At 37.2% G+C, this 18,779-nt stretch overlaps 1 protein-coding gene and 1 pseudogene across 2 annotated transcripts; both read left to right on the top strand.

The window, feature by feature from the left end:
- Positions 1–9,071: 9,071 nt before the first annotated feature.
- LOC125213456 lies at positions 9,072–11,740 on the top strand (annotated as a pseudogene).
- LOC125213455 (E3 ubiquitin-protein ligase WAV3-like) lies at positions 11,318–14,786 on the top strand. Of its 2 annotated transcripts, none has more exons than XM_048114016.1 (3): positions 11,318–11,430; positions 12,449–12,531; positions 12,747–14,786. In XM_048114016.1, exons 2-3 carry the CDS (start codon positions 12,511–12,513, stop codon positions 14,646–14,648), a joined length of 1,923 nt encoding a protein of 640 aa, XP_047969973.1. In that variant the 5' UTR covers positions 11,318–11,430; positions 12,449–12,510; the 3' UTR covers positions 14,649–14,786. The 2 variants fall into 2 exon arrangements, with proteins under 2 accessions (XP_047969973.1, XP_047969971.1); XM_048114014.1 differs by having other exon boundaries at positions 11,325–11,430; positions 12,437–12,531.
- The last annotated feature ends 3,993 nt before the right edge of the window (positions 14,787–18,779 follow it).

The following is an 18,779-nucleotide window of genomic DNA, read 5'->3' as shown; positions in this document are numbered from 1 at the left end:
GGTGGAGAGAAAAGTTTTGTAAATAAATAAATAGTGTGATGGGGTTTGAAAAAGGAGGTCTTGGAAGGAAGCTTGATAAAGCCTAGTATCGCGAATCATGTTAGGAAATGGTTGTTGTGGAGATGTGTGCCTTAATTACATTTTTTTTTAGTCACTATAGCCTAAATTCACCCTACCGTCCAAAGAGCCTACATTACCACCCAAATAAAGACCTTTCTGATCTTAGGTTCGCTTTCCCATCAGAACAGAGGAGACGTTTGACGTTGAGCAAGCTTATGGTAAGCATTACATGTTACTTGATTTGAGTGTTTATGGTACTCCTTATACACTTGAGTGAGAAAGAATAAAAGGGGGAAAATCACACCTCCTAAACCTTGTGAGAGCATTGATACCAGGTGATATACGAGACAGTAGCTTCAATTAATGTTTGGTTGATTCTTGTATGTATCCTACATTTGAACTGGTTTGAAAATTTTCTGAAGCAAAACATCAACTCCACCACTATGCATGAGTTTGTTCTTCATGATTTCTTATTCTTATTTGAGGACAAATAAAGGTCTAGGTTTGGGGGAGTTGACAAACTCGTATTTTAGTGCCATGATTGGTGTGTTGATATGCTTAATTGTTGAGTTTTTGTGCTCAAAATGGTTATTTCCAGCCAATTACTCTTTGTTTCGGAGTTCACGTGTTTGTTGAAGTGTTTTAGGCAAAATAGGCAAAAAAGGACGTGAAACAGAGTCTCACCCGGCCGGGTGATATTTTGGGCAGAAAAGCCACCCGGCCGGGTGGCATTGAGAAGCCGTGGAGAATACAGAGAGTTCGAGAGAAGCCTCACCCGGCCGGGTGATTTTACAGTGCAACAATTCCACCCGGCCGGGTGGCACATTTTGACCTGCGCTTTTCCAGAGAGTACCAAAAGATTCCCACCCGGCCGGGTGATTTTCCAGTACATTAAATCCACCCGGCCGGGTACGTAATTCTGGCGATTTTTCCAAGCAAAAACGCGATTTTCTGAAATAGGGAGATAAGAAAGAAAAGCTAGGGCAACTCTACTGACTCTCGACCGCCGTGAAACACACTACCCATCTCTCTCAAGCACTCTTGGAAGAAGATTAAGATTCAAGCTTCAATTCATCCGCCAATTGTACTCCGTATCATGTTTTCCATTGTTTTCTTTAGTTTAGACTTGTTTTCTTCCATGAATATGAGTAGCTAAACTTCTTTTATGTAGAATTCTTGGTGAAGATGCTTTGATTCATAGTTTTAATCCAATTGATTTCGTTTTATCTAGCTCTTGCAATTGTTTGGTTTATTTTTGTGCTCTTTTCCTGTCAATTGCTTGATCTCCAATTGGTAGTGTTAGGGTTCTTTAGAGTAATCGGGAGGTGAAGTATTGAATCTTGAAAGAGGAATAATCCACACCTTTATTCAATAAAACTCGGGAGAGTTGAGATTTTGAGTGGGATCGTTAATCTAATCAATCTTTTGGGAGTTAAGTCTAAGAATTAGAAGGGGACTTTGATTGTTACACTTAATCTGCGGATTTCTCACCTCGGGAGGGGGTTTAATCTATATTTGTGATTGATTCAACAATTTTGGAGACTTTAAGTGGCAATTTAATGTCAATTGGGTTAGGCTATGAGTTGTGCATCGGATCCTTGAATTCTGCATATTTCTCTACCATTTTCTACTACTTGCTTAATTGTTTTCTTGTTTAAAGTGCTTATTTTAATCTCTGATTTTATATGCTTTTAGTAGTTGTTAGTTCAAAACCAAAATTCTCGATCATCTGGATAGTAGTTGAAATTTGTTCGTGGTACTTAGGTTTACACTAAATTGTCTCTGTGGGATACGATATACTCTTGCTTGCTGTTTGCTACGATAACCCCGTACACTTGCGGGTATTAATTGGGTAAAATAAAGTTGAGTCACATGCATGATGATGACCTGACGAATTCAAGATAACCTTCCAACTAAACAATTACCAGACCGAGTAAATAACCTCCTAAACTAGACTAGACAGAGGAAAGCAGAACATGGGGACCATTTCCCAAAATAGCAAGGTACGTATGAAAAGCTGCAGATTAACTAACTAAAGGCTAAACTAACAGTGACTTCATCTTCTCAAAAACCTTGATCACGAAATGCAGAGGAAATACAGAGCAAAATACAGAATGAAACAAAACAAACTAAATTAGACCGATTGATGCGATTAACTACGGAAACCTGAACAGATCTATTATCACTAGATGAGGTAAACAAGGACACAGAAATTAAACATCAAACCATCCATTAAATGAACAGATCTAGTTACGGGATGCTTCATCCACTGCGGATCCAAGCCATCCACCACAAACCACAACAAATTTCATCTCTGATCAACGGATTTAACCAGATTCAACCGATTGACAACGATCTCTACGTAACTTCAACTTAACAACTCAGATTCATCGCATGAACATCAAAGCAAACAGAATACAAAGCTATAACATGAAACTAAACCAAAGCAACAGATTCCATAGCAAAGTATTGCAATATCCGACAGAAATGTAACAAAATACGACCGAGCTTCGAACAGCGAAGACTCGGGAAATTCAGAAATGTAAACTAAAAGCAGAAAAAGAGATTGTATCTTCGTCTCCCGTGGAGACGGTGTTATACAACGACTGATGAATTTCTGAACCAAGAACCCCTAATTCGATTTCCCCCCAAGTGCGTTGAGCTAAACTAAGAGCTAAGAGATGATTCGTGGATTATGCCCTCAGGATTGTTGCGTGCTCTTATTTATAGACGTGGAGTTGAGCTTCTAGATCCTTCTTTGAATTCTACATTCTGCCCTTCGTCTAGAATCCTTCTCCGTCTGGTGCTTTTCTTCTTCATTTTGCTCACTTTCTCTGCTAGACTCCTTCTCCAGGTGATCCTCTCCTTCTTCCTGGATCTGACAATTTCTCTACACACCTGGCTTATAAAACCTTGTCAGACCCTCACATAATTTATCCTCATAACTAATGCATGAAATTAGCCTGATCACATACTAATAGTACTCCATATAGTACATTAATAGGCTACTGTCAGTTCTTGGTCCCCTCGCAATTTCAATTGTCATCACGGGGATACCATCAATTATTCATTTTCGTGTTTTAGCATTTGATGTAAAAATATGTTAGTTAAAACATTATTTGTTCACTATTAGTCAAACTGAAAGAAGAATTGTGAGTAGGAACTCACCGCTGCACGCCGACTGAGATCCTACACAAAGAGAAAGAGTTAGATTTAAAAGAAAAATCGACAAAGAAAGGGTTGATTAAGAGGAAGAAATGAGGAACAGGAAGATAACATAGAGAAAGAGTGAGTTTTAAAAGAAGAACAAGAAAAATCTGAAGGAGAAACACAAATGGAGAAAAAGAGCTACCTGCCGAAATGAGGAAGACCATGTGAGATTTAAAAGAAAAATTGACGGAAAAAGGGTTGATGAAGAGGAAGAAATGATGAAGAAAAAGAAGAAGAAAATATAGAGAAAGATAGTGTTTTAAAAGAAGAGCACGAAAAATCTGAAGGAGAAACAAAAATGGAGAAAAAGAGCTACCTACCGCCGCTGAAAAGAAGAGCAAGAAATGAGGAAGGCCAAGGAGTATCTACTGATTTATTCCTCAAGAAATACAAAGTTTGACTGATGGAAACCATGACTAAGGAATTGTAATTTTATTTGTAAATGAATCAAAACTCTCAGCAAAAATAAATACATAGTATACTACTCAGTGGCTACTGTCAGTTCTTGGTCCCCTCACAATTTCAATTTCATCACGGGGATACCATCAATTATTCATTTTCATGAAAAATCGTTGACTATTAAATATTAATGGAATTGTTAACGGATGACCAATTGTGATCTAATTTGAAATGTACAAGACCAAAAAATTCAAAAGATAAGTTTAGGACAAAAATCGTAAAATGGGCATATGTTCAGGACCAATTTTGGCCTTTATTCTTTTAATAAAGTAAGATAATAAATTAACTTAATTGCCCTTGATAGTCATAAAAGGTATTTTTGTAAAAAAAAAATGAAAAAGTAGCTCAAATGTTATTAAGTTGAAGTTGACAGACCTAAAAACATATTTTCACGTGTTAAAACCAAAATAATAATTTTGCAACTCCCGCAGACAAAATAAAATGTTCCCTCTGTTAATTTTTTTTTTATATGAATATGATGTTTCATGGATTTTAATGTAATTGATAGTACATTAATATACTAGGAGTACTTAATAGTTCTCCATATAGTACATTAATAGGCTACTGTCAGTTCTTGGTCCCCTCACAATTTCAATTATCATCACGCAGATACCATCAATTATTCATTTCAGTGTTTTAGTATTTGATGTAAAAATATGTTAGTTAAAACTAGGGCTGGCAAATCGTGCGGATCGAGTCGCTATCGGGTCAACCCAATATCGACCCATTCTTATTGGGTCCCAACCCAACCCAACCCAACCCAACCCAAATCATCGTGTTCTTATTGGGTTCAACCCAAACAGATTCGTGTCAGATTCGTGCGGATTTCGTGTCATCCAAAAACATATTGGTCATCTTTTAATGATAGTAAGTTACTACACAATATAAACGCTTAATATATGATATTATATAATTAAAATTTGATATTACACGATAAAATAAGATATTACAAAATTTAAATAATTAATTTAAATAATGTTTAAATCTAAATAACAAAATTAAAGTATATTAAAATTAAATCTAACAAATAAAGTTAAAATAATTAAAATAATTATTTTTTAATAAAATTTAAGTATGCAGTAATATTTTTTATCATAAAAAATAATTAATAATAGTATTAATCATATTTTTACTAATAAAATTAAAATTATAATATTTTTTAATTAATAAAATAATTAAAATTAAATTTAATATATTATTTTAAAAATAATAATCAAAATAAATTTTTTTTTCTTAACAGATAACCCAACCCGACCCGCATCCGATCCAACCCAACCCATAATTTTCGGATTCTTATTGGGTCAACCCTATAAGGATCCAAATTTTAAACGCGTGTGTTCTTGTCGGGTTAACTTCGTGCGGATTCGTGTCGGATTATCGTGTCGGATCAAAAATTGTCAGCCCTTGTTAAAACATAATTTGTTCACTATTAGTCAAACTGAAAGAAGAATTGCGAGTAGGAACCCATCGCTTGACAAACTAAAAGATCTCGAAGCTCCGCGGCTGCACGCCGACTGAGATCCTACACAATGAGAAAGAGTGAGATTTAAAAGAAAAATCGACAGAGAAAGGGTTGATTAAGAGGAAGAAATGAGGAACAAGTAGATAACATAAAGAAAGTGTGAGTTTTAAAAGAAGAGCAAGAAAAATCAGAAGGAGAAACAAAAATGGAGAAAAAGAGCTACCTGCCGAAATGAGGAAGACCAAGCGAGATTTAAAAGAAAAATCGATGGAAAAAGGGTTCCTGAAGAGGAAGAAATGATGAAGAAGAAGAAGAAGAACAAGAAGAGAGAGAGAGAGAGAGTTTTAAAAGAAGAGCAAGAAAAATCTGAAAGAGAAACAAAAATGGAGAAAAAGAGCTACCTGCCGCCGCTGAGAATAAGAACAAGAAATGAGGAAGGCCAAGGTAACAGAGAATGTCTACGACTTTATTCCTCAAGAAATACAAAGTTTGACTATGTTCTATGACTAAGGAATTGTAATTTTATTTGTAAATGAATAAGAATTCTCAACAAAAATAAACAAATAGTATACTACTTAGTGGCTACTGTCAGTTCTTGGTCCCCTTACAATTTCAATTGTCATCACGGGGTATACCATCAATTATTCATTTTCATGAAAATTGTTGACTGTTAAATATTACAGAGGACCAATTGTGATCCAATTTGATATGTACATGGCCAAAAATCTCAAAAGATAAAATTTATGACCAAAATCGTAAAATGAGCATATGTTGAGAACCATTTTGGCCTTTACTCTTTAATTAATGAAAGATAATAAATTGACTTAATTGCCCTTTATAGCCATAAAAGGTATTTTTGTCCAAAAAATGAAAAAGTAGCTCAAATGTTATTAAGTTAAAGTTGACGGACCTCAAAAGACATTTTCACGTGTTACGAATCAAAATAATAGTTTTGCAACGCATGCAGACAAAATAAAATGTTCCCTCTGTTTAAGTAATATCTTGATATGCATATGATGTTTCATGGATTTTAAAGTAATTGATAGTACGTAATATACTAGGAGTATTTAATAGTACTCCATATGGTATTAAAAGGGATAAGTCATTATCAATTTCCCACCATCACATGTTTGATATTCTCACCAGAACAAGAAATTTGGTACAGTATCCATGGCTAAAAACCAGAAACACAACCCATTAATTAAATGATGTATTAAGCTCATTTTTTAAACGAGTGGAAAATGTGAACTTTATTATCAACTTAGGGTCTAATTCTTGTACTCCCTCCGTTTCTTCATAGTTGAAGCCGAACTTTCGGCACGGAATTTTAGAAATGAATGTTGGATGTGTTTAATAAATAGATAAAAAAGTAAGAGAGAGGAAAAGGTAGAGAGAATAAAATATAAAGTAAATAAAATAGAGAGAATAAGAGCACTCTCAACGCTGTCGGCGATAGAAACCGGCGTTAAAACGCCGGCTATCGCCGAGAAATCGCCGGCGTTGGGGGCTTTTCGGCGTTTTTCCGGCGTTATCGCCGAGAAACCGGCGTTCCCGATTTATCGCCGAGAAATCGCCGGAAATTCGCCGGCCACTGTAGGCATTTCGGCGTTATTTCGGCGTTGTTTTTTTTTTTTTTTTTTTTTAAGTACCCAACGGCTATTTACTCCCCTATATATAATTCCCCGTTCTTACAACAAGCCACGTTCTCTTCCAATGCCGCCACTCTGGCGCAGATGTACACGTTGTACTTCACCGGCGGCGGAACCCCAGAAGAGAAGCAGTCCCTCTGGTCGACCATCCAAAATATGAAGATCAAGATGGGCCTCTCGCCGGACGCTCCTCCTTCTTAGTTTTTTAAATCCTTGTTTTTTATGGTTTTTTATTTGTAATTTTTTTTTTCTCGTTGTATTATATTTTCCAATGATTAATACAACGACGAATTGTTCATTTATAAATCTATTTATTAAACACATTTGTAGGGAAAATTAAATAATATTAAAAATGATGATGTAAAAATGAAATGTTGAGTTAGGGAGAAATAAGGGAGAAACCATTGGAGCAGTTGGCTAAAAGTTGGCTAAAAACTGGGGATAAATTTTGGTGCTGATGTGGCAGGAGTTAGGGAGAAATAAGGGAGAAATAAGGGAGACTATTGGGAGTGCTCTAAGGTAAGAGAGAGTAAAGTAAGAAAGAAGAAAAAGTTACCATATAAGTAAACGAGTCAATTATAAAGAAATAGACTCAACTATAAAGAAACGGAGAGAGTATAAATCAATCAATATATGCAGTCATCAAGGGCATGCAAATCATGAAAGATAAACACCAGTGGCATGGTGCGGAGGGGACAAATGATTGATTTCATGGCTACAAATGTACCGGTATAATCAACTAGCATATGAATATTGGGAATTTAATCGATTTAGAATTTTTTCAATAGTATCTAGAATTTTTTAAGTGCTTCGATGACCAGATTTTGGCTTAATGTTACGTGGATTATATAAATGAATTTTAAAAGTACTACTATAATAAATCCACAATAAATATTGATTTTCTTATTTGTTTGCTCAAGCGGATTTATTTTAAATTATATTTATACTATCATATTAGATTTGTTGATTTATTGGACTCCTTGCTTTAGGCTTCCATTATTAATTGGTTGGGCTGTCATGTGCTGAGCCCATATGATTAATTGCTAGCCCAAATTAAGTCTGGCCCGTTTCCTTGCCAGAGCTGCTGGATGCGCGCCATGTGGCAACTCCACACGGATCCTGCACCACAGCCGTTAGATGTGAGGTGTGTTTGTTAAGTGAGAGATGACCTTAGGGTTTCTCTCATTCGATTCAATCTCTCTCTCTCTCTCGCTCTCAGAAACCGTCGTCTCTCTCCCTTCTCTCAAAGATTCCGGCGTATCCAGCCGGAGTTCTCCTTCGAGCTTTCTGTTCCACCGATGATTCTCAGTTCCTAAGAGTTCTACCGGTGTAGATTGAGTGTTAAGCAACTTCTTCGGTTTCCTTCTCTATCTAGGGTTTGGTCTGTTGTATGTGACCAATCCCGAAGTGCTTGGAGTGTTTGGTGAGGGTTCTTGTGTTCGCGGTAGCGTTCTGAGTTGTATGGGCTTGTCCGCGTGTGAGAAGACCGTGGTGATCGTTGACCGGTGAGATCTAGGGTTCCACTGATCTCTGGTTTGAGTTCGTTCAACGGTGCTCTCCTTTGTGACTTGCTGTGAGGATTGGGGAGGTCTGAGGCCTAGTGCAGTCACTGCTGTGACCTGAGCCACTCGTGGCCCGATTCTCTGACTTAGTCTTTTCTTGTGGTTTAGATCCTTCGGGATCATTTCTTGTGTGACTAATTCCCTTACTAAGTGTGCAAGTACTATCAGAAGTGATGGAATCTCAATACCAGAGGAGTACTTGAGATTAGTCTAGGGTTTCTGATTGTAACTTTTGTACTTAGTGTGTAATCGTGATACCATTATTGTATTGGCATGTATCTCTGAGATTAGCCATCTCAGACCCAATCAATAAAAGACGTCCCGGTAATTAGTGAATCCTAAGTGATCTGATTCCTATAAAATTTTCAGAGTGCTAGCTAAGCTAAGTGGATTGACCAAATTAGTATAAATTTGCAATCAATTCTTTATGTTAGGTAAAACATAAAGAAATTCATGTACCCATTTTTTTACTAATTACCAGATTTAAATTGAAATAATGGGATTGGAGAGATAATTTCGATCAATAATTATTGTCCATTATGTAAATCGACCTACGCTTTGAGTAAACTTATTTGAACGAAATATTTATTCGGCAACGGATATATTTATCCTTTTCAGCATTTCTTTCTCTCGTTCCAGTGATTTTTTTTACTAGTATAGTAAAAATGTTCCTTTCTCTCCCCGCCATTGAAATCGTATAACGTGTAGTAAGTACTAGAATATACTATATATTTTTATGTGATAGCGTGTTGAATTAGGTTTTCTGTTACCGTTTCTACATCAATACTGCAATTCAACGAGCGTACGGCTTCAGAGGTAAGTTCCGTTTATACAATCAATAGTTAATTCAAGCTACTGCTATATTGCTATTATTTTTTTAATCATTATATGTATGGTTTCCAAATTCCAATTGTTCAATATTTCTTCCAGAAAATGAGATTTTGGTGTTAATTCAAATTACAATCAGGTCATATTATGCATCTGTCGGATGATTTCGAAGGATGGAGAGGATGCTGTTGTATGGGACATTTTGATCTCGAATTTTGGTCAATAGGCTTAGGTTGGTATTGTTTTCAAAGTGTAGAAATTGGAGCATTTTGTGACTGATTATGTGTTATTGATGAGGATGCCATGGAGATAATAGGGCATGTGTGCTTGAAGGTAAAGTTTTGAGTCTTGTGTGTTGTGGGGGTGTTTGAAGAGGAGGTGAGGTATGGCTGGAGTTCAGGAACACTTGCAGCAGAAACCTGAAAGCGCAGCGAGTGATGCTCATTCTGAATTTGATAGGGGTTTGGAGGACTTCCTGTGCGGGCATTATGACGAATGCATGTCATTTGCCTCATGTAGCTCGCCTACCATTTTGGGTGAGGAGGACGAGGGGGAACAGCTTGGTAGAAGGAGGAAGAGGTTCGATCTGGACGGTGATGACTCGGTGGAACCTTCTGCAGCGACGAGGCAGCAGTCGATGATTTTGAGCCGGTGGGCTACACGCCAGGCGCAAGAGTTGATCACAAGTCACAACGATTGAGAGGAGGAATCGTGAGTCGGAGTTGATGACACTTGCTGGCTTGCACACAGTGTCAATGCTTGATTCATCTTTCTTGAGGGAGTCCCAGTCTCCAACCTCGTGGCATCAGGGGAATGTGGAGAGGCTCAACACCCGTGCCTCATCTATTTTGCTGATGAGCTAGAAGATGAGCATGCACTAACTCGTGCCCTGGAGAGAGTGAGAGTGAGAACGAGATTAAGGCAACAGAGAAGTGTTGATTCTAATGCAAATGTATCCACTCCTATGTCAGAAAGCAGGGAGATTGAGAACCAGAGTAGCCTGGGGGGTGCTACTGGGAGTGAGAATGATTATGAGTCTTGGTCTCAGGATCAGCTGGGCACAAGAATCGGGAATGGGACCATACTGACTCTAGTCGGGAGCAGTCTACTGATCTTGGAGAGTAGAGAGGGAGAGGGTGAGCCACATTGTTCGTGGGTGGATGGAGAGTGGCATTGGTGACACATCCTCTCATGCTGTGCAGAGGGCTGACAGTGTCAGAACTGAATGGATGGGGGAAACAGCGGGAGAGAGTCAGGATTGCAAGGGAGAGGATGCAAATGACAAGTCAGCAAAGAGGTTCTGGAAGGGGACACATAGAAGAACAAGATAACAGACCAGGATCTCAAGATCGTGTTCGTGAAGGATCTGTCACCAGTCATGCTGGAAGTCAGCCTGAGTATGTTCATAGGGAGAGGTTGAGGTTGCAAGGAAGACAGGCTCTGCTTGATTTGCTTGTGAGAGCTGAAAGGGACAGACAAAGAGAACTTCAGAGTTTGTTAGAGCATCATGCTGTTTCTGATTTTGCTCATCGCAATCGTATTCAGGTGATCTATGTTGATTTTCTTGAAGTTCAAATTGAACTCAACAGATTCCAACGCATAATCCTTAAGTCAATTTTATATTTATGTACGAGGAGAATTTTTCTTTCACGGACAACAGCTCTTCTTATAGATTTGGTGACATAAACTATTGCTGGTTGGCAGTTGCTCTTGATATTAACTGTGGAATTTGATGGTTTTCATTTTATTGGAGGAGGTGGTTCCAATGTTTTGACGTATTTCTGATACTGAGTTGTTTTTGCATTCTAACTTTGACCAATTATGTTATAGGCATTGAGTTTTCTATAGTTTTTCTTCCTAAGTTTTCACTTTTAGATCTGCTATTTGCTGCACAGTTTCATATTATCAATTAATTTTGGATTTTGAGGTCACTTTGTTGTTTCCATTGATCTTTGTTACCACGTATAACTCATGTCACTTACATAGAAACCGAGTAATCTGTCATAAGTTAGTGAACTTTGGCCATTTTTGATGAGTAGATTTTGCATGAGAAAGTAATGGGAATTAGTATTGATCTTTCAGTCCTGCTGAGAGGTAGGTTCTTAAGATATGGAAGGCCAACTGAGGAAGAGAGACTGCCTTCAGTTGCACCTAGTGAACTAAATCAGTTGAGACTGCGGCACACAGTCTCTGACCTGAGGTATGTCTTTTATTAATAGGAACTGAATTCAAGATATATCTTGAATATTTTCACTTATATTCAAGGTCTTACCTTGATTTCTGAATTTTTGACTGAAACCAAAAATTCCGAGTACTAGAAAACATGAATTAAGCTTCCAAAAACACCATGATGTTTGGTACATAGTCTCAAGTTTAACTATTCTAGTTCCTTACATTTTCAATAATGGTAGTCCAGGCAATCCTTTAAAGTAGATGGCTAGATGTCTGTACATCAATCTTTAAATGCTATACTTTATTCTACTTTCTTAATGAAAACTGTTCTTCAATCATAAAATGATGAATGCATGCACACGCCAAAATAGAATTCTCATATTTTTGAAGCTCTCCTCAATTACTGCTAATATTTTTTCATCTACTAATTCTATTAACTAGGAAATAAATAAAACTAAAAATATATTTTTCTTAGCCTACAAGACTTGTCTTCTATAACTGCGTCACTATCTGGCTCGTTCCGAGCTTCTCTCAAACGACATCGTTTCTGAAGGTGTCATATAATAATCATGTTGCAGTAGTTATTTTGGTTTGAGTCAATGGTTTGTCTTGAGTTCTGGTTTCTCGAAGCTATCTAGACGACTGCTTCAAAAGTCTCAAGAGGAAAGTTTCCTCACTCTCTATATTTTTTGTGTTTGTTGACTTGTTATCATTCAAAGGATACTGAGACGAGCATATAATTGATGTACTATTAAAAATTGAAATCGTGTTCGAATTAGTCAACTCCTACAAAAGTGCTATATCAACTATATTAGTCAGAATATGGAAATATGAAAAAAAAAATGGGACCCAAAGCGTTGATACTAAGCTACACGTCGGAATTAGTTTAGGAAATTACCACAAAAAAATAAATGGGACCCAATGCCAATTGTATCAACGCTACACGTCGGATTAGTTTAGAAAATTTTCTCCCAACGTGTAGGCTAAGGAAACCATCTCTATATAAACAAGTCTGAGTTTCATTCTTCTCATAGCAATACAAACAGTCTTCCTGCAAGAGAGAGACAGTTCCAAAGCAATAGCGCCAGCACTAAACCAGAAGAAAACCATGAATTCATCTGCTTATAATGTAAGCAACTCTTTAACTTTCTTCCATAATTCATATTTGTGTGACTGCAGTCAGTCTTTTCTTTCATATACATATATATATACATGAATAATGATCCTAGTCTCTTTGTGATTGTTGTAGACTTGATCATTCTGCGATTCAATATTGATGCGTGTAAAAACGACTGAATTCATTGTCTCCGATTTAATCGACTAATTTGCATGGTTTGGTTGCAGAAAACGTGTAGGTTTTGCTCGGGAGTTGTTGTGCAAGGGCTAGGCCAAGCCATCTTCACTGCGCAGTGCTCGTGTGCCTTCCACTTCTCCTGCGTCAGCAGCTACATCTCTCAAGGCTTTCGCACCTGCCCCGTCTGCAGTGCCCAATGGACTATTAACCCTTTTGGTCCGCCGCAGAACACATTCACCTTTCCGGTGGGTACTGTCAACAATGTCTTCAATCACACACCCCAATTTCCCATCACACGGTCCCGCTTCAACACTTTTTTCCAGCCCAAGCCCTTAAAGCCGGCACATGTCTCTTTCTCTGATGACGAGCCCCTTCCCGCGGTCACTGCCAGTGATCCCATGCCGAAAGACTCGCAGTTGCATAAAGTGACCATCAAAGCCATTCCCGAGCGTGGAGCTGTTGGTCCTTGTGAATCGGTGTCTCAGTTTGCGATTCTCGTTGGACTCAAGGCGCCCTCGCTGTACTCCTCTCAGCGGGCGCCTCTTGACATTGTCATGGTGCTGGATGTCAGCGGCAGCATGATGGGGATGAAGCTGAGTCTCGTGAAGAGGGCCGCAAACTTTGTCATCGATAACTTGGGAGTTTCTGACCGACTTTCGATTGTGTCATTCTCTGATGATGCTAGCAGAATACTGCCTCTTCGAAGGATGATAGAGGGTGGTCGTGAAGATGCCAAGCGTGCTGTTGATTCGCTCAAGGCCAATGGTGGGACGAACATTGCTGAAGGCCTGAGGACAGGAGCTCGAGTTCTTGAAGAAAGGCGCTTCAAGAATCCGGTGACAAGCATCATATTCTTGTCCGATGGGAATGACACATACAACTTCAACCTTGGCTCGTCATTGGAAGACGGAAATCAGCACCTGCTGCCTCCCTCAATCTTTCCCAGAAAGCAAAGATCATGGCCATGGCCGGAGGAGAGCTCGATTCCAGTCCATTCGTTCGGCTTTGGTTCAGATCATGACCCTATCTTGATGCACGCCATTGCTGATGCATCCGGGGGTACTTTCTCCTTCATCGAGTCCTATGAGATGGTTCAAGACGCCTTCGCCGGGTGCATAGGCGGCCTCCTGAGTGTCGTGACACAGGAGCTTCGCCTGAAACTGAGAACAGCATCACACGGGGTTGAGATCAAGTCAATCCCTTCAGGAAGATACATGAGTGATATATCTAACCAAGGATCAGAAGGCCTAATCAATGTCGGAGACCTCTACGCAGACGAGGAGAAGGAGTTTCTGATCAATGTGTCCATCCCCGTATGCCCGACCAACGGGGGTGATAGTCAGAGAAAGACCTCACTTCTGGACATCACATGCTCCTACAAAGAAGCAGTCTCGAAGCAGGCTGTAGTGATCGAAAGCGAGCTAGTGGAGGTGCGGCGCCCCACGGCCCTTTCCCCTCAAGACTTGACTGTGAACGTGGAGGTTGATCGTCAGAAGAACCGCATCCGTGCAGCAGAGTGCATCAAGCAAGCTCAGCAGATGGCAGAATTAGGTAACCTATTTGGCGCAACGAACCTGCTGCAGCAAGAGAGAATCGGTCTAATGTCTAGCGCTGCTGCTCAGGCAGGAGATGGCTTGACTGAGTGGCTTGGAAGTGAGATGAAGGAAACAGAGGAGAGATTTGGAAGTGCAAGCATGTACCAGCAGTCGGGGCGGGCGTTTGCTCTGTCGGGAATGAGCTCACATGCTTCCCAGAGGGCGACAACCAGAGGCGGCATGGTGGCCGGAGCTAGTGCTGCCTTCGGCGGTTCTTGTCCTCCCCCGGGTTCTAGTCCTGCCTTCGGATCTGCACCCGGTGCTGCCTTTGGAGGTTACGCGACACCGCAGATGTTTAGTATGGTTCACAAGTCTCAGCAGCAGAGCAAGGCAGGAGAAGAGAATGCTTCAAAATAAGAATAGAGTTTGCTATATTATAGAGCTTGTCTCACCTTATTATATTAGTGTTTTTCATCAGTTTTTTTCTTTATATGTTTGTTTTTTGTTCAGTTTTTTATCTGATGAATAAAAGGATTTGATGTTTTTGCTGATCTATATTTTGCTATTAGTTGTAAAGCAAGAAATGAATGTGTGCTTTTTAGGAGTTCCGTTTACGAAAAAACGAAAGCCATAGCCATAAACAAAATTTAGAAACATCGATTGATTATAATTGGAAAATATTTGACTTCTCATCACGAACATAGCCTATTGCTTGATTTTCCAGTTTTTTAGTTTAGAGTATCGACTCTGATTTAATTATTTTATAATCCAAGTTTTGAGAAAAGTTTTAATAATAGATTGAACTTTGATCTAATTTAAATATAGTCCGACTTTAAGAAAATATTCAATTATAACCTAATTTTGAGAATTTGTTATATTACAGGCAACAGTTCAATCAATTTATCTCAAGATGATGCACGAACTTTGTCAATCATATCAAAGTACTATGAATTTGATATGTTCACCAACACTGTTGAGTAATCATGATGAATTTTATCGAAAAAGAGCCAAGAATGACTATTTTCACACCTCCCCTAAAATATGTTATAGTTATACGGAGTAGTATTGACTTGATATTATTGTTATTGCTGAAATTAACTAAACAAAACCTTTTTTTCTCAAAATTCATGCTATAAATAAACAAATACGCCATATATTAGCAGAATACATATAAAAAATCAATTACCTTTGAAAACTTACTAAATTTAGTTTCAACGCGTTAAAAGCGACACGTTAATTTTAGTTAAATAGTTGGTACGTAATACTCATTTATTAGGTATGAAGGCAAAATTTAAGATTTAAAAAATATCATTCCATTAATCTCCCATTAATTGTCCACTTTTACCATTTTTGTCAGTCCTCCATTGATTATTCATTTTCACTTTTCTTTTACTATGAATGGTAAGTAGACTTCACATTTCACTAATTCTTTTCACTCATATTTTATTACTCCCTCCATCACACTTTAAGAGTCACAGTTTACCATTTTTAGGTGTCCTCTTTTAGGAGTCTCGTTGGAATATTCCATAAATGGTAATAGGCCCTACATTTAACTAGGGGTGGGTAAGTACGGTATACCTTACCGAAACCACCATACCGTATACCTTACCATAAATACGGTATGCGAAAAAGTCATACCTTTACCTTACCAAAGTTTTCGGTATACCTTATTTTCGGTATGATGAATTTCCATACCGATACCGTACCTCATTTTCGGTATACCATACCGAAGTTCGGTATACCTTACTTTTGCGGTATACCTGACTTTCAACATCAATTAATATAGAAAATTAGAGTTTTTAGAATATTATTTATATTTTATATTTTTAAAAATAAATTAAATATAATTTATTCATAATTATATTTATATTTCACAATAGATTTTATAATTTAAAAATATATAAAATATATTTTATATATAATTGTGTTTATATTTTTGTGATATATACCTTAGTTTACGGTATATACCGAATTTCGGTATGCAGCGGTATACTGCGGTATTTGAAAATTCATACCGTTACCTTACCAGAATCTTACGGTAAGGTATCATACCGTACCGAAAGTCACGGTATACCGAAAATACCGAATTTTCGGTATTTTTTCGGTACGATAAGGCCGATATATCGGTATTTCGGTATTTCTCCCCAGCCCTACATTTAACTAACCTTTTTCCCACTCACATTTTATAAAAGTAGGACTCATATTCTACTATTTTTCACTAATTTTTCTTTATATTTCTTAAAACTCGTTTCAAATTTAAATGAGACTCCTAAAGCGGGACAGATGGAGTATAAAAATAACATACAAAAGTGAGATTCATATTCCACGAACTTTTTCAACCTAATTTCCTGTATCTTTCTTAAAATTTGTGCAGGAACTAAGGTAGACAATTATTGGAAGACGGAGTGAGTATATAAAATCTGAAAATTTACATATTCACATAAATTCACCGGAGACTGCCTTTTATAAATATATCTAGTATATAATATAAATATATCAGTATTTATGGTATTGCCATTTTTACAATATATATTGATGTCGCCATGTCAGTATGCACATGACATACCATAAAAGTACAGGGACTTGGTAAAATGAAAAAATTGTACAAGGACCTATTGAAATAAACAATCAAAGTACAAGGACCTATGGATGTGTTTTGCCTTGTTTTATATACCAAACAAGTATTAAACGCTAAACATCAAACACATCATTATTAAACAATGTGGAGTTGATTACAACTTTATTTGTAGTTTACTATAGAGAAATCAAAGATTTTTAAACAATGACATCATCTTGCATAATTTAAAAATCTGAAGTTCATTATAAGTTTGTTATTAGTTCATTATAATGAACTTCAGGTTGTCTTATAAGCGTTTAAGGTTTAAGACTGGTTTGGTATTGATCAGAGTCCAATTTCGATATATATACCATAATTTACTATATATACTAAAACTTCGATATTTATATCTAACCGAAAAACATAGTATACCAAAAATTTGATATTTGTTTGATACACTAAATCCGGTATTTTTTAGTATTTCTCCTGCTCATAATAATTACCAGTGTAGTTATATACAAGGATTCCATCAGTCCTTAAATTTACAAGAAAATATTCCTTTTGTTTGATGTAATTTAATTTTCTAGATATATGATTCACATATTGGGAAACATAAATATTTAATGAGAGATGGGTCAGGCAATAAATTTGATGGGATTTTATGTTGAAATGCCGGCAAGATAAAAAGTGGAGTGGTACTCATATACCACAATAGTAGATGCCATATTTTTATAACTGAAGCCATATTGTAATTAATAAAATACGGAATACTACAATTTATGTGATAAATATTAGTGAACTAATACAATTATTATCTCCTTCATGTCTTAATTCATGTATTGAAATATTTACCCAGTAACATAATCATTATTTAAGATCACAATTATTTTTCATAATTTATTAGCGAACCCCAAGAACAAAAGACATAAAATATATCAAATCTTGAAATTTATCAATTCAAAGCCAAGTCCTGAAAATTAAATGTCATATATTTAAAAAAAATAAATCATCAAATGGTCAACCATATTACCGGAACTTTAAAAAAAATTAAAAAAGAAAGAGATACTAATTGCAAAAAATATTCAAGAAGCAAATTCCACAATAGTATAAAATAAAACGCCATTTATAATAATTTAATATTCGATTCGAATTCTCTGCTGCAAATTGTTCAATGTAGGTTTATGTTTTTTCAGTAATTCCCAATTTTATCATATTCATCAATTAAGCTTCATAAATGTAAAGTAAAACGATTAAGATAAATTGCTGTTATTTAAAAAAAAACATAAAATTTATTAAGAAATCCTGTAATTCAGATCAAGATTTCACCTGAATCAGAATTCACAAACAAAACTCGTGTGAAACTACATACACAAATAGAGCAGTAGTAGGAGTATAACAATTCACAAACAAAACTCGTGTAAAAAATTAAAAATAATATTTCAGAGAAAACAATTCCGCTTGACGCCATTGCAGCCGTTTACCTGCACACCTCTGAAAAACGAGTCGACCTCTGCTCTCGCAACGACCTCGAAGAAATCCAGCTCGAAGAGCCTCCTCTTGCATGCGGCGGCGCGGCGCCTCTTCTTCGGCGCCGGAGGGCAGCGGAGGACGGCGGGGATCATGTGCCGCGGAGATCTCGGCGTCTGGCAACCTTCATCTTCTTCGCTCCTGCAAATTTCTTCGTGATTGAGATCATCTCTGCCGATTTCGGATGTGGAATTGCGTAATTTGATAATTGGAAGCCTCAATTCGAGATCCGCAGACATGATTGATTCGTGTGTGTGTATATGTGTGTGTGAATCGGAGCAGAGGAGTTCAGTGGAAGGTGATTTGGAGACGAATTATTTATATGCCCATTTTTTAATCAGTATTTATTTTATTTCTATAAATGCTTTTGAACAAATAAATTAAAAGAAAATTTCCTTCAAACTAGTATGGTAATTTTTCAGGTAGGTAGAGGAGGACCTTACCTTGTTCTATTAATTTATCTC

The sequence above is a fragment of the Salvia hispanica genome, chromosome 3 (genome assembly GCF_023119035.1).
Source record: "Salvia hispanica cultivar TCC Black 2014 chromosome 3, UniMelb_Shisp_WGS_1.0, whole genome shotgun sequence".
Lineage (NCBI taxonomy): Eukaryota > Viridiplantae > Streptophyta > Magnoliopsida > Lamiales > Lamiaceae > Salvia > Salvia hispanica.
This window is presented reverse-complemented; position numbering and strand designations above follow the sequence as displayed.

Excerpts from the sequence above, each read along its gene's own strand:
- LOC125213455 (XM_048114016.1), top strand. The coding sequence starts at position 12,511 with ATGAATTCATCTGCTTATAAT. Across the intron at positions 12,532-12,746 it reads TGAATTCATCTGCTTATAAT|AAAACGTGTAGGTTTTGCTC; the intron begins GTAAGCAACTCT and ends GTTTGGTTGCAG.